This window comes from Ylistrum balloti, unplaced genomic scaffold (genome assembly GCF_031769215.1).
Source record: "Ylistrum balloti isolate Yb309-2 unplaced genomic scaffold, AGI_CSIRO_Ybal_v1 Utg370598, whole genome shotgun sequence".
NCBI lineage: Eukaryota > Metazoa > Mollusca > Bivalvia > Pectinida > Pectinidae > Ylistrum > Ylistrum balloti.
Window position 1 is genome coordinate 141,525 of NW_026782370.1, and position 15,653 is coordinate 157,177.

General features: G+C 36.6%; 1 protein-coding gene across 1 annotated transcript; it reads right to left on the reverse strand.

The window, feature by feature from the left end:
* Positions 1–426: 426 nt before the first annotated feature.
* Positions 427–15,634, reverse strand: LOC132556876 (probable acyl-CoA dehydrogenase 6). The gene is made up of 9 exons (XM_060221328.1): positions 15,456–15,634; positions 13,498–13,618; positions 11,602–11,731; positions 9,935–10,041; positions 9,435–9,602; positions 9,113–9,286; positions 4,416–4,577; positions 1,924–2,074; positions 427–1,463 (listed from the first exon to the last, which is right to left on the reverse strand). The coding sequence occupies exons 1-9, from the start codon at positions 15,606–15,608 to the stop codon at positions 1,346–1,348; spliced, it is 1,284 nt and encodes a 427-aa protein (XP_060077311.1). The 5' UTR covers positions 15,609–15,634; the 3' UTR covers positions 427–1,345.
* Positions 15,635–15,653: the final 19 nt, after the last annotated feature.

The window sequence follows — 15,653 nt, forward strand, 5'->3', positions numbered from 1 at the left end:
AGCATAAATTTGCTTGCATTTAATTTAGGATTATCAAACTTGATGTGTACATTAATAATATGAAGACAATATGCAGTGTACCATTGCTAGGGCCTGCAAACCTTTGATTACAGGGTTATTGCCCTTTGTTAAAATTTTGTGTCTTGAACAGCACTTTGCCTGCATTGAAACTAGAATATTGAAATGTGATGTATACGTCAGTCATACAAAAACCTTGATGAATTTGTGTGCAGTTTTTTCCGTATTCATTATAATGTACGTTGATGTAATTTGTTGTCAGCAGAGGAGTACAAATCACACTTAATTAGTATGGTAAAGAAGCTGCAGGTATAATCATGAATTTCTTTGATTGTGATACATATATTGTTATGTTGTTATAAAGAACCATTTAGGGACAGTTATTCAATATCAAACCTCAGTACACAATCCGCCTTATCTGTTTATTTTAGGTTAACAGCAGTGTATTAAAGTGTTGACAGCAGTTCACAGTCTCCCATGGTTTGGTACAGTATTAACAAAGTGTTGACAGCAGTTCACAGTCTCCCATGGTTTGGTTCAGTATTAACAAAAAGTTGACAGCAGTCCACAGTCTCCCATGGTTTGGTTCAGTGTTAACAAAGTGTTGACAGCAGTCCACAGTCTCCCATGGTTTGGTTCAGTGTTAACAAAGTGTTGACAGCAGTCCACAGTCTCCCATGGTTTGGTTCAGTGTTAACAAAGTGTTGACAGCAGTTCACAGTCTCCCATGGTTTGGTTCAGTGTTAACAAAGTGTTGACAGCAGTTCACAGTCTCCCATGGTTTGGTACAGTATTAACAAAGTGTTGACAGCAGTTCACAGTCTCCCATGGTTTGGTTCAGTATTAACAAAGTGTTGACAGCAGTCCACAGTCTCTGCCAGTTAGGTACAGTAGAGCGATTGCTCTTTATCATTGATACACGATCAAATGTCATTAACTTAGTCTATATCAAAGCATCATAGTACATAAGATAGCATGGCTCATTAACAGAGACTCCTTGTCAACCCAGAGAAACAGTGGAGCAATTTTTGGTGCTTATTACGAAAATAACACAAAGAATAATCACTCATAAATTGAACCAAATACAACGACTGATCCTTAATTAAATCTGATATTTCACAGTATTACAAAAACAGTGTACATGAATTACCAAACATATCACCTGATCAAGTTACCTCCAGGGTTTAAAGTAACTGGTAAATCCTTAAAGATATATATACAACTGCAACATGAAAGACTCACAGCTATTAATGAAATATAGATTGTCGTTATAGTCAAAATCACAGTTATAAAGATTAGTTCTTTTCAGGAACCTGTATTTTCCTTCCTATTTTATAGACTCTTTTGACTTCTTTTGAATCTTTGGCAAAATGCCCATGTATTTACATATGATTGACAGCATAACTTCATCAGCCCCACCTCCAATAGACAGAAGACGGAAATCCCTGAAAACAAAATTAAACTAATTGTTAACAAAACCCCAATTAACATGGCTTAATAGTTGTTGAATATATTAATTATTGAATAGATTTATTAGTACCTAATTACCCTATTGAAAGCTTTATTAATGGACACACTTGTCATGTTCATTACTCGAGTTTAACATAACAGAACGTATGCTTGTGGTGATGCTGATATGCGAGACACATTACTGAGCCTAATTGAAAAATCAGCTTATGTCTCTGTCATCCATTCTGAAGTAATAGTGATAAACAGATTGTCTATGAGTTGATATAAAGATAAACATCGGACAATGCACCATGACAAGCAGAGCTGAGAATATGTCTCATTCTAATGAGTAATACCTTATTATGTATTAAATATGGCACAACAGACTTGAAACATAAACAACCAGACAGGCTAAATTTGATGACATTGCTGACCTCAATCTTGGCTGACTAATACCTGTAAAATCTGCTGATTAGAACCTCATTAGTGAATCCCATGCCTCCCCAAAACTGTAGACATCCATCAGTGACTTCTCGAGCCAGTCGTCCACACTTTAGTTTACACATGGAGGCTAGCATGGTCACATCATTACCTTCAATGTACTGGGCTGAAAACCAGAACCAGACTCCCAGATATCAATTATGAACAGATCAGGAAAGCCTGACAATATTGAATTATAGTCAATGTTCCTTCAATTCACCATTATGATAATTTATACAATTATGCAATGTCTTACAAATAAGATGATTGAAAGAGAACAAAATTTTCACAAAATGAACCTCTTGTTCATTTAGCCGTCTGACAAATCAGTCACCTGATTGAACTCAGAAACAGTTGGAATGAATGTATAGTTAAGAGAAAATGAGAAATTTGGCCCCTTCCCCCACCCCTATCAGCCCCTGGCAGTCAGTGAGAATTAAGCTTGAAACATTTTCACTGTAAAATACAACAAATTATGCTAAAACAATTACCCCCCTCTCCATGGAGAAATGTGAGACACTATGGCCTTGAAATTCAGCTTTTTGGTAAAGCACCTTCAGACAATTCCATTCATATAGAGCATTTGATTTACCTATACCTGGGTGTTGTGAAGAAAATTTTTGAAATCTTTAAATTTGACCCCTTTTGGCCTCATCACTAAGGCCTCTGGGTTGGGGACCATATGATTCAGTTTCGGTTCATGTTAGGCAAGGAAAGGTTTCTGCAAAACTTCATTGAAATTGGTTCAGGGTTTTTTGAGAAGTCAAAAAGGTTAAAGTTTACGAAGGCATGACACTGGACAATAGGGTATTGCAATAGGTCACCAAGTGACCTAACAATAGGTATTTTTGTTCAGGGAAATTATGATTGCACAGTCATGATACAGTTTTGTTAGCCAAGAAGTAAGCATGAAAGGAGTCTTACAGTGGGAGAAAGCAGAGTAACAGGGGCAACCCCATATAGTCCCGCAGATGACCTCAGAATACCCAGTGAAACCCCACATAGTCCCGCAGGTGGCCCAAGAGTACCCAGTGAAACCCCATATAGTCACGCAGGTGGCCCCAGAGTACCCAGTGAAACCCCACATAATCCCGCAGGTGGCCCAAGAGTACCCAGTGAAACCCCACATAGTCACGAAGGTGGCCCCAAAGTACCCAGTGAAACCCCACATAGTCACGAAGGTGGCCCCAAAGTACCCAGTGAAACTCCACATAGTCACGTAGGTGGCCCTAGAGTACCCAGTGAAACCCCACATAATCCCGCAGGTGGCCCAAGAGTACCCAGTGAAACCCCACATAGTCACGTAGGTGGCCCCAAAGTACCCAGTGAAACCCCACATAGTCACGAAGGTGGCCCCAAAGTACCCAGTGAAACCCCACATAGTCACGTAGGTGGCCCCAAAGTACCCAGTGAAACCCCGCATAATCCCGCATATGGCCCCTATAGTACCCAGTGAAACCCCACAGTCAGGTAAGTGGCCCCAGAGTAACTTGGGAAACCTCGCATAGTCCCGCAGGTGGCCCCAGAGTACCCAGTGAAACCCCACACAGTCCCGCAGGTGGCCCCAGAGTACCCGGTGAAACCCCAGTAAGTCATGCAGATATACAAAAATGTCTTCAGTCTCACCTGAATAACAATCCATATCTCAGTTGTATTCCACATCCTTTTATAAACTTACTTCAAATTAATTGCAATCATGATTTCCATTAAAATGATACAAAGTTGCTGAAGCAAGACTTAAAAGACAGCTGATAGCAAATTATGATGAAATCTTTGTTATATATAGAAAACGTATAAATAAGTATTATCAGATAAGATTTTGGAATGAAAATGAAATTATCTGTCATTTAATATCTGGTGTGAAGCAAGTACTAATAGGGTGTGCAGCATTGCATGACAACAATAGGCACAGTAATTATCCAGATGGGGTCAGACTATTTACAGGATCAGGGGAAAGAATAATTTCAGTGGTGTTTATGTAATATTGGATAGCGGCCTTGGATTGAAGTGGAAGTAGATGTCCTTTAGGCTAGTGCAAATCTACTCTGGATTCTAACAAACAAGCATTATTTTTGGTTAAAAAGTCATATGTTAAATGAGGTTTTGTAGTACAGTGAAAAGATGAAGTCCGGTCGGTTTGTTTATTGTAGAGTAGGCTACGTAGAATTGGTAACACTCACATACCTTCAGGAATCGACACATATTAGCAAGATACATATACAGTTGTATTTATACAAAACTGTTGGTTAAATAATTTTACGCAATAGATAAACAGTCTAACAAAGATTGAGTCATACACGACATCAACTTAAACACGGGAATGGTCGTAGATTGGATTGTTTTCCACAAAATTAGTATACACTGACCTTCAAACGTTAGACAGGGCTTAGGTAATAACTTGTGTAATCAGGAAATGAATTAATAAGTTAGTTCATATGACTGAATTTCTAAGAGAAATAACTACTTACCAACTGCACGATACAACATGGAACGGAGAGCCTCCACTTCTGTGGCAAGCTCTGCCAGACGAAAGTGGACCACTTGGTTGTGGAGAATGGGTTGTCCAAACGCCTTCCTCTGGCTAGTGTACTCTGCTGTCATAGCAATACACTTATCCAGGGGCAAAACAGCTGTAAATCAGTGATAAAGTTTTTATTAACAGTTTTGGCTTACTACACCATGATAAACTGGAAATTTAACAGCTATGGTAACGCACAACACATCAAAACTTAGTGTGAATGTTGTGCATACATTGTGTGCATATTGTCTGCACACACACGCACACACACACACCCTCAAACACACACACACAGACATCCTCATACACGCACACACATCCTCACACACACAAACACACACACCATCACACACACACACATCCTCACACACACCCTCACACACACACCCTCACACACATCCTCACACACACACACCCTCACACACACACACACACACACACATACACACACACACTATACAGTATCTACCACACAACTGTGCGATAGGATGACACATTCTATGCACTTTAGTAAAAATGTTGGCTACTTTTACAGATTGAAAAACTAAAACAGAAAACTTGTGTAGTTATGACTAAATAGCCATCACAGGTATATAAAATTTCATTGGTGATTATAAAAGCCATTTATTGGTGATTATAAAAGTCATTTTTTATTTCACAGTTTTCGAAATAACACCAGATCCTGTAGTGACTAGTCTTTCTATTGTATAGTTTTACACCTCAGGAAGTGGCAAGTAGTATGTCTCCACATAACATTTTACCTGTATATGGTTATATACCTGACAGGTCCAAATCCATACTTGCAACGCCTTCCTTGGTAACAAATACCACACTTAACACTTATCTGAGTATATATTTTTGTTTACAAAATGATAGAATAATGAGAGTAATACAGAAATAATGAAAATAATTTGATGAGATTTCAGATGATTCACTGGCGAGACAATCTTTTTAGTGCTTACATATATATATATATAATGAGTGTCTATCCCCTAAGGCTGGTCACGTGTGGCACTTTAGCTTAGTTTAGTTTATTACCAGTGCAGGATCGTTATGATCCTCTATACCGGTCTCAGTGATACAATGATAATGTTAATAATTATTGTCATTTGAGACGTCAGATCCAGGAACTACAGAATTTCTGATTTATCTATTTTTGAAAGGTTAACTGTTGGTGCCGATATAATATACTCCGGAAGATTGTTCCATATTTTGACCACACGCAAAGAAAAAGAATGTTTCCTGGTGTCAAGTTTACAGTGCTGCATGTAAAGTTTTTTAGAGTGACCCCTTGTTTGATGAATTTGAACTTTGTCGATCCACAATTTAAGGAAACCAGCAGCGTTACTATCACAAAAATTGTTCGTAATTTTGAAGACTTCAATCATACCCCCACGAATCCTCCTGAATGCCAAAGTTGGTAATTTTAGGCGTTTCAGTCTTTCCGAATAAGGCAGTTCCTTAAATCCTGATAATTGTTTTGTTGCTCTCCGTTGCACTGCCTCGATCATATCTATATGTTTGACTTTATATGGATGCCATACAGTGATAGAATGTTCCAGATGAACCCTAAGTATTGTTTTGTACAATAATGGGAAGTTATGTTCATTGAGAAATTGAAACGTTCTCCTTATAAGTGCAAATATAGAGTTTGCTTTTTTGACCTGTGTACTTATGTGTTCATCAAATGATAAAGAATTGTCTACAATTTCTCCTATATCTTTTTCTTGGTAGACTTCCTGTAATTCTTCACTGTTTAAATAATATTTTCTTTCTCCACTTTGCCTGCCAATGCGCAAAAATTTACATTTTTGAGGATGAAATTTCAATAACCATTTTTCACTCCAAGCTGAAAGGCAATCCAGATCATCTTGAAGTATATTCACATCGTTATTTTCTTTTATGCTTCTGAACAATTTAGTATCGTCTGCGAAAAGATATGCTTCAGATTGTATTGTTTCCGGCAAGTCATCAATAAATATGACGAACAGTGTAGATCCAAGAACAAATCCCTGGGGAACTCCAGTCCAAGTATTGATCCTTTAACGAGACTCTTTGCTTCCTGTTTGAAATGAATCTCGCCGTCCATTTTACGATCTCCCCGCTAATTCCATATGACTCCATTTTATCTAAAAGTCTTTTGTGTGGCACTGTATCGAATGCTTTTTGAAAATCCATATAGATACAATCTATTGAGTGTCCATTATCAATATGATCAGTCCACTCATCCAAAACTTTCAGTAGTTGCAGTGACGTAGACCTGCCAAACATGAATCCGAACTGAATGCCAAAGTTGGTAATTTTAGGCGTTTCTTTGAGAAAAATAATTTTGTTTCATATAATCAGTCATGTGACTTCTTAATAAAGATTCAAGTACTTTGCACACAATTGAAGTTAAGCTCACAGGTCTGTAATTCCCTGGTTCGCATTTGTCCCCCTTCTTAAAGATTGCTGTTATTTGTGCCCTTTTCCACTCATTTGGAACTGTGCCGGTCCTCAAGGAGATCAAGAACAAAATTGCTAATGGCGTCGCGATTGCTTCTGCAGTTTTCTTAAGAAACAGTGGATGTAACCTATCCATTCCTGGAGATTTGTCAGCTTTTAACTTTAGAACTTCCTTAAAAACGGAGTCCCGGTCTACTATCATTGAATACATCGGGTAACGTATTTTTTTAGAAGGAAGAGTAGGGATTTCCATTTCTGCATCCGGTTTTGTAACAAACACACTTTTAAAATTAGAGTTAAACATATTTTCCTTAACCTTATCATTTTGTTCCTTACGTGATTGTTTATTACCAGGTTCTGTATACAAGTCTCCAATTTCATCTTTAGTTGTCGATTTCGATCTGATATATCTCCAAATAGCCTTAGGATTTTGTTTAGCCTCTGATGATAATTTGTCTTCGAAGTTTTTTCTTAATTTCCTCGTGATTTTCCTTACTTTGTTTCTTACTCTGCAGTATTCTTTCCAAGCATGCTCGCCACCGTTGATTGCTTTCTTTCCGAGAGCATGTTTCTTCCTGATGATTTCTTTTATTTCACAGTTGATCGGGTAATCGTGTTTGGCATGTGCTGGTTTTGGTATTTTCACCTGTACATATCTTTCCTCAACCTCCATAATTTTGTTGTAAAATATTTCCCAACTGTAATTTACATCGTTTGGTTTAAAGTGATTGTTCCAATCAAATTCTCCTATTTCCTTGTTAATTTTTGAGAAATTGGCCTTATCATATAATCTCTTAGGTCGTGATGGTTTCTTTGTTGTGGAGTTTCATTCGAATTGAAAGACAAGTACACAGTGGTCACTTTTTCCTAGTGGACTCTGATGATCTATATTTGTAACCATGTTTTCCTCATTTGTTAATACAAGATCCAGTAGATTAGGCTTATCTGTACCCCGACACCTAGTTGCTGTGGTAACATGCTGATATAGAAACGAATCCTTTATACATTCTATAAACTTGTAATCCGGTGATTCCGTGTTATTTACATTTACAGTCCACGTTTTCCGGTTTATTTCCGGATAGTTAAAATCTCCCAGTATAAGAATATGCAAATAATGCTCCTTAGAGATGCCTTGTAAAAAGGTTCGTAACTGATCGTTATTCTCACTTCATCCGCTGTTCGATCTATACACAAGACATACTAACATCTCATCTGTACTATTTAAAGTTATGCTTACGCTGAGATAGTCCTCAAAGGAAGTGTTAAAAGTCACCTCCTTACAAGTTAGATAGTTACTAATATATAACATGAGGACCCTTCCGGTAGGAGAATACAAATTTTTAGAAAACATAGAAAAAATGTTTCTGATATTATATTCAGATTTGAACACAGTATATTTGCTATTTTTAGCTTTAACTTCAGAGATTCCAATTATCTGTGGACATTCAATATTTGTTCTGATCAAAAGTTCGTCTTATTTGTTCCTTAGCTGATCAGCGTTGGTGTATAAACACTTTAACGACTTGACTTCCTTCCTCTTTCCCCGCCCCGAGTTCCACTTACAATTTTGACTATTCACCAAGCCTATGGAGGTCCGCGAACCATGAACATGTATTCCCAAACGAGTTTTCTGTTTTCCGCTTGGCTTCATCTCTTTTGTAAACAAAACACTTTTTATTACAATTGTATTTTATTATTAAGTCTATATCTGATAGATCTACAGGTGTCCAACCTATTGATTTAATTAGAAAATATACTTAGTTGTACTCTTATATAATCTTTACTTAGAAAAGAAATAAAGCCTATCACATACTTATCTGTAAATCATTTTTAAATGTATATCAGCTACAATAGAATCATACATCTGTGCAACAGAACCACACAACATGTGCACAGATGTAGGATAGCTTATTTAGTCCAGTTTCCCTATTGTGTGCACATTGTGCAGACATCGTGCACACGTCGTACATTGTGTAATGTTGTGTGATCTCACAACTATAACATATCAGTTATCAGAAATCTCATGAAATCATTTCCATTATTTCTGTACCAGTTACAAATACTAACATAAATCTTTAAACTTACATGGAGTTTGGAAAAACACTCTTCAGTAAAAAATATTGTTTTAAATACTATATAATTCATAGAATTGAATGCCTACTTAATTTTAAGTAGTTCAGTATCTCCGTGGTAAGAGATTACCTGCTGCTGTAGCCATTAATCGTTCTTCCTGGAATTGTAACATTTGATAGGTGAATCCCATTCCTTCTTCTCCGATGATGTATTTGGCTGGCACTCGTACATCCTCTAGGTATACCTGAGCTGTGTCAGAGCTCCTCATCCCCATCTTATCTATTTTCCGAGCTAATTTCACTCCTACAAGACAATACATATAACTTCAGCTAGAAATATTATGTATTTTGCTTCATAAGAGCTTATCTATGCTCACCCTACCATGTAAGACCGTGGAATCTGATTTCTTTGTAACCTTATAAGATCATAATGAGGAGACAGATATTGTTACCTGGTAAATCCATAGGAAGACAGATAAGGGATTTGTTTTCATAGACAGAGCCCTGGGAAGTATTGGCTAATAGACACATCCAGTCAGCCTGGAATGCATTGGTGGTCCACATCTTCCCTCCATTGATAACAAGATCGTCTCCATGTTTTACTGCTTTTGTTTGTATACCTGTAAAAAAGACGAATCTTTAAGTGCAGGTAAAAATGAACAAGGGAATCATTTCATTGTTGCTGAGGGATGAGTTTCTACCTGCAGTACTAAGGTCTGACATCAGACATTTCCACACCCTATGATGTCAGTATGAAGACAGTAAGCATTAAATGAAACATTATATCTATGCAGATGAGAACAGTCACTTTATATATACCTACTTCCTGGTAGTAATCAGTAGGAACAGATGAGACCATTGATTGTATATATACCTACCCCTCTCTCATTCAATACTTAAATCAGTATTTCAGGGACAGGTTGATTCTTTCTCACAATGATATTGCACTTACTTGCTACATCTGACCCCGAGCCAACCTCACTGACCCCTAGACAAGCTACTTTGTCTCCAGACACTGACGGTGCTAGAAATTCCTTCTTTAACTCATCACTTCCAAATCTACAGAAAAAAAAAACATATATGTTTGAGAAACACTACGCTCCAAGTAATCTTGGTTCAAATCTGACAAAAAAAATTATTCATTTTGTTAGTAGAAAGGTCATTATATATGCATGCTCTTATCTTCAGGAATATGAAACCCTTATCTGTTAACATTGAAAGATAAAAGTCTAAGTTATGTGCAGAGAGACAGACAGACTAACAGGCATACAGACAATATGACCTCTAATCCTCAATCATGGAGGGCATAAAGATACATACATTTATGTTGTTTAATAATAAAAGGCCCAATGGGCCTATATTGCTGTCTTGCCCTGCTATGCAGCATATAAAGAGATAAGATTAACTACTAGAAGAGTTTATCCTGACAAGTAACTTTCATTCCAAACATCCCAAGTTCTCTTGGTGATGTAAGCAATAGTACACCGGGCCTAATCAAATTACATCTGTTCCAAGCCTAACAAGATAACAAGAGTAATGCCAACATTACAAAGCTCAACTCAAATTGTTTTTTCACTACAGTTCACAATTGTATTAGAGGGTGGGAGTGCCAATTGCAATATACTTCAATTTTATCAGAAAACATTCCAATATATTGCAAATTATTTTTACATAAAACTAGTTGTATGCATAAATAGATTTCAATGCAAAAATGCACAAAAAAGACAAAACAAATTTTTGTAATTGTTCAATTATTTCAGTTTTGTTAGAATAGTTTCTTGTTGTTTTACGTCCTATTAACAGCCTAGGTCATTTAAGGACATGGCCAGGTTTAATTTGGGTGGTGGAAGAAAGCCTAAGTACTCAGACAACCAGAGGGATCTTGGCACCAATCATTGTCTGATCTTTAGCTGTTCTTTAAAAGTTGGATCTTTTCCCTTCTTTTCTCTTCTCTATTCAGTTTTTGTTCATAATCATACGAAATTTGAACATTCTTCTAAGAAATAACAATAATAGTCTTTAATAGCCAAATCCAAGATGGTTGCCTGTCAGCCATTTTGTTTCACTCATAAGTCCCAAAATCAAACAGACACTACTAGGGATCAAGGGGAATCTGCATATGAAATTTCAGAAAGATTCATCTAGTACATTACATAATAATAACAAACTTTTATTGTTGAAATCCAAGATGGCTGGCTCAAAATCAAGCCAACGTAACAAGTCTCGAACCTGTGACCCAGAGGAGGAGGGCTAATACCTGATATCTCTCAAATTTTGCATGATACCGGTAATCTTAATACTAGATTTGACATAAAAAACACTTTAACCCATTGAAGTAATAGTTAACCCCACGAAACACACTGAAACCAAATATCAGTACCTTTGTCAGTCATGGCAGGTCTGTCTGTAATTCAGTGTAGTTCTATATGTTAGTAAGAATGGTTCTTCCTGTCAATCAGACAGGTTCTACTTGTCACTCAGAAATGTTCTGTTGGTTATTCTAGTTATATTGGATTATAAATTTTTTTAAATGAATCTTGTACCCTTGTATGTAAGAACATATATGCTCTCAATCTCTCAAAGAGTTAGCTCTTCATTGAGGATCAAGTTCTAATGCACCTTGCCAAAGCAGGAGTAGCCATGTCTGTCTGTACACCAATTGCCATTGGTATTGCTCCACAGTTGATAGAACCAAGCTCCTCGGCTACAGCTATACTGTAGGTATAGTCCAGTCCCAAACCACCATACTCTAGTAATAAACATAAGCATACTACTTCAACATAATTACAAAGTCAGCAGGACCATACATAATTAAAACCTCAAACCCCATTTAAGGATGTGCTTATATTAAATTAATAATAAACTAGACATATTGTTGATGTGACTGAACGCTGGTCAATGTTCACCTAGACATATTGTTGATGTAACTGAACGCTGGTCAATGTTCATCTAAATATATTGTTGATGTGACTGAACGCTAGTCTGTGTTCATTTAGACATACTGTTGATGTGACTGAACGCTGGTCAGTGTTCATCTAGACATATTGTTGATGTAGATGCTGATACATAGTTGTATTTTTTATAGTCCCTTATTTCTATTCCCTCATCATGTCCATTTTAAGAAGTATTCGGCCTAGATCCTGATGTCTCGTTGCTGAGGGCAAGGTCCTCTTTCAAAACTGCAAAACTGGTCAACAAGTACCTATTAAATAAAGAAAACCTCCACTCCCTTGGCTGTTGTCATTGATACATTTACTTGATTTTCCCTTTTGCTCAATCACTCTGCATATCATTGAGTATCCAGTTGAGGCGTGAAGGAACTCACAAACCATCCAACCAGAACTATCGGCGTTGGCTTTATTACCAAAATTCTTATTATTAAACAGCAGTAGTATTGGGAACAATTATTAAATGACTCAAACATTTCAGCATACTTTATCTTACCAGTAATGGCAATTAAAAAACAAAAAACAAAAACAACATTACTGTAAAAGTTCAGCTCATTAGCACCAATGGAACTAAAATAGTTGATTTTATCAAAATGTGCTTTTAAAGATGTAGGTAATTGTGACCATATTAGATTTCAGATCAATATAACACTTGGCCAGTAGGCATACCTGCTCTGGGTCATTACAGGTAAATTTCTTTAAACATGAAATGAAACCACGATCACACAATCATGTTACAAAATGGCTGCCGTTGCTGCCACTTTGAACTTTTGACAAGACCAAAAGATAAACAACATTTTGATGGCACTATTTCCTTAACATTCCCACCAAATTTTAGCCCAATGGAACCTGTGAAACTGAAGAAAAAGTATGTGTTTTTCAAGATGGTAGCCATAATGAATTTCGGATTTACCTGAAAAATAACAAGACAGTTGAATTCTACAGATAGAACTTGAGAAGAATTTAATGTAAAAAGTTTATACACAGTCGTAAGACTTGATATCTAAAGGTCATTCTGACACTTCGGGACAAATATTGACAAAAAAATTTATTTCTGTAAACTTACATTGTCCTGATAGATGAACGCTTTCAAAAGCTTAATAAGCTACTTCTCTTATTGCTCTCTGCCCCACTTAACTCTTACGATCATGTTGGAACCCAAACTTGGTCAAAATTCTTTCATTACAACAGAAGAAAATTTATAAAGAATATTCATCTCTATTCCTCAATAAGATGTTGATGTTTCTTACCAAATTCAATCAAGAAAAAAAGGAAAAATCCAATGCTTACTTATTAATACCATAATATAGCATTAGACCTGTATCGTGTAAATTTGATGAATGACAAATGGGTAAGCTTAATGGTCCTTTAGATTGCAAAAATGTGCTTTAAGTAAAACAAATACTACTTCTTTTGATCTAATGTATTGTATCAAGATTACAAAATATCAATATAGACTGTGACTCAGTATTTTTTAAATTTCAGAAAAATGTACATCACAATATTCTACAAAAATCATTTGTTTACTCGATTAAATTTCACTTAAAGAAATTTTTTAATTAAGCACCTGTTGGTTTTGATACCCCTAAAAGGCCAGCATCTCCTAGAGTCTTGAAGACCTGTTTGGCTGGAAACTGTCCCTCTGCCTCCCACTGATCAACATTTGGATTAATATCCTTGTCAATAATCTGTACCAATATAGAAACACAATTCCAGTCTCAGTTCCATCCTTAAGATAATTTCTCTGAACTGATAAACATGGTTATAGAATATCAGATATCTCTCTTCTCAGAATTATTAATTCTTGAAACAAACATGATCAATTATTCAAGTACAAGATTTTTTTTAAATTACTCAGAAGATGTTGATTAAGTACATTATTTTCCATTTTATACAGATGCAGCCAAAACATATCAATTTTTTGGTCATCAATAAGGAAGTCGCTCAGTTAACACTTTAGTGAATAATTGAACCTGCTACATCGTGCCACCAGGCTGATAATGAACTAGAAGGTAGATATTTCACTCATTTATGGGGTTACAATCCCACGTACACCATATGCATCCATAGATGTACAATACAGATTCTACAGCAGCCACCACATAATTATCTGGAGGCCGCCACCCTCTCCCCCTTTCCCCTAAAATTGTCCAAGGGACCATTTTTTTGCAAGAATAATAAACATTAATTTCATCATTATACATGCCTAAAGGTGCATGGCACTTCAATCACATGTGAACTGGGGATATTATATGTCAGTATATAAAAAAAAAAATTGGGGCTACACCCCAAATCAATTTGTAATTACATTGATAATCTGTTTCACTTAACCTAAAGACACTCTGTAGTTCTCAACCTTTCAGGTACATAGAAAAATATCTGAAAGGAGGGGTATCATATCATTAATATGCAGCATACTCCCAAGTTATAATTTGAAACAGTGGCTGCAGTCAGTCGGTCTCAAGACTAAATGTGGGTATGAAAGTATTAATGAAAACTACAGACATGAAGCTTTGTTAGATAATTTGTCAAAATCCAAGACACAGGTACTCTTCTGTAAACTGTATTTTTGGATTATATCCAAAACTAATATCAAGCACCAGGGACCAAGAAAACCCGACACATACACATTAGAGGTCCCGCCTATTTCTTCTAAGAAATAGTGGCAAAAATCTGTATATTTAGAGAGTGATTGCTAGAGCTCTTCGCAAAGACGGACAACAGGCCTTCAGGCACATTGTTGCCTTAACACTAATAAACTGCTGCTTACACATCACTTTCATAAAACAAATTATTTGCTTTTCTGGGCTTCATTTGCCCCTGAATCATGTACCTCTCAAGCTAGCTACATGCCTACATGCTACCTTTATAACTATTTGCGGTTTCATTTTGTCTTGGTCACAGACTGTATCAAAGCAAACCAAATCAGGAAAATGGGTCGAGTCAGAAACGATATAAAACACAGGTGGTGGAGGGGTGAGATTTTTCAGTTTAAAAAATGTGCACTCACTCTAACACTATACTTGGATATGTACCTGCATACGACCACCAGAAAAATTATGTGACTGTCGAATCGGAAATTTTGTGGAGGTTGTCCTGTTACTTAGTGGCGTCCGCCAGACAATTATGTAAGTGGCATTACTTTTTCCAGTAGCCACGAGCTCGAGAGTTCCACAGTTTTTTCGACAAATTCATGTTTCGCTGGATGGAAATATTGCATTAAACAATTAACGTTTACGTTATTTTAAACGCTTGACTCCTAAAGTGATTTATTTAGAATTTATCTAGGATACATGATGGACGCAGGGTAACTAGCCTCTATGTCCATGTCAATATTTAACACTAAACTAGAGGGTTTTTGATTAATTAATGTATAACATCAGTTAATAACAACAGCACAATATATAATGTGTTTCTAAACATCCTCGATACCTTGCGTCTCGAAACTATCAAAATTCAAGTTAATTTCCGAACTTTGGACTTAACCAGTCTGACGGATTCTGTGTGTGTTGTAACAAATCAAACCTTTCTGAGAGTGTCCTGCATCTGTTTGTGGTCTGAATTGTAAATGCTCTCCTTCGTACCAGCAGTTACTGACATCCAACGGTTCCCCTGCCATAATGCTGGTCTCAAAACATTCACCAGCCTACGTAAACACACTTTCGAAACGCAACGCATTTCGTCGACTTAAATTTTCCTTCGTTTCGCAAGTGTTTACCTCTT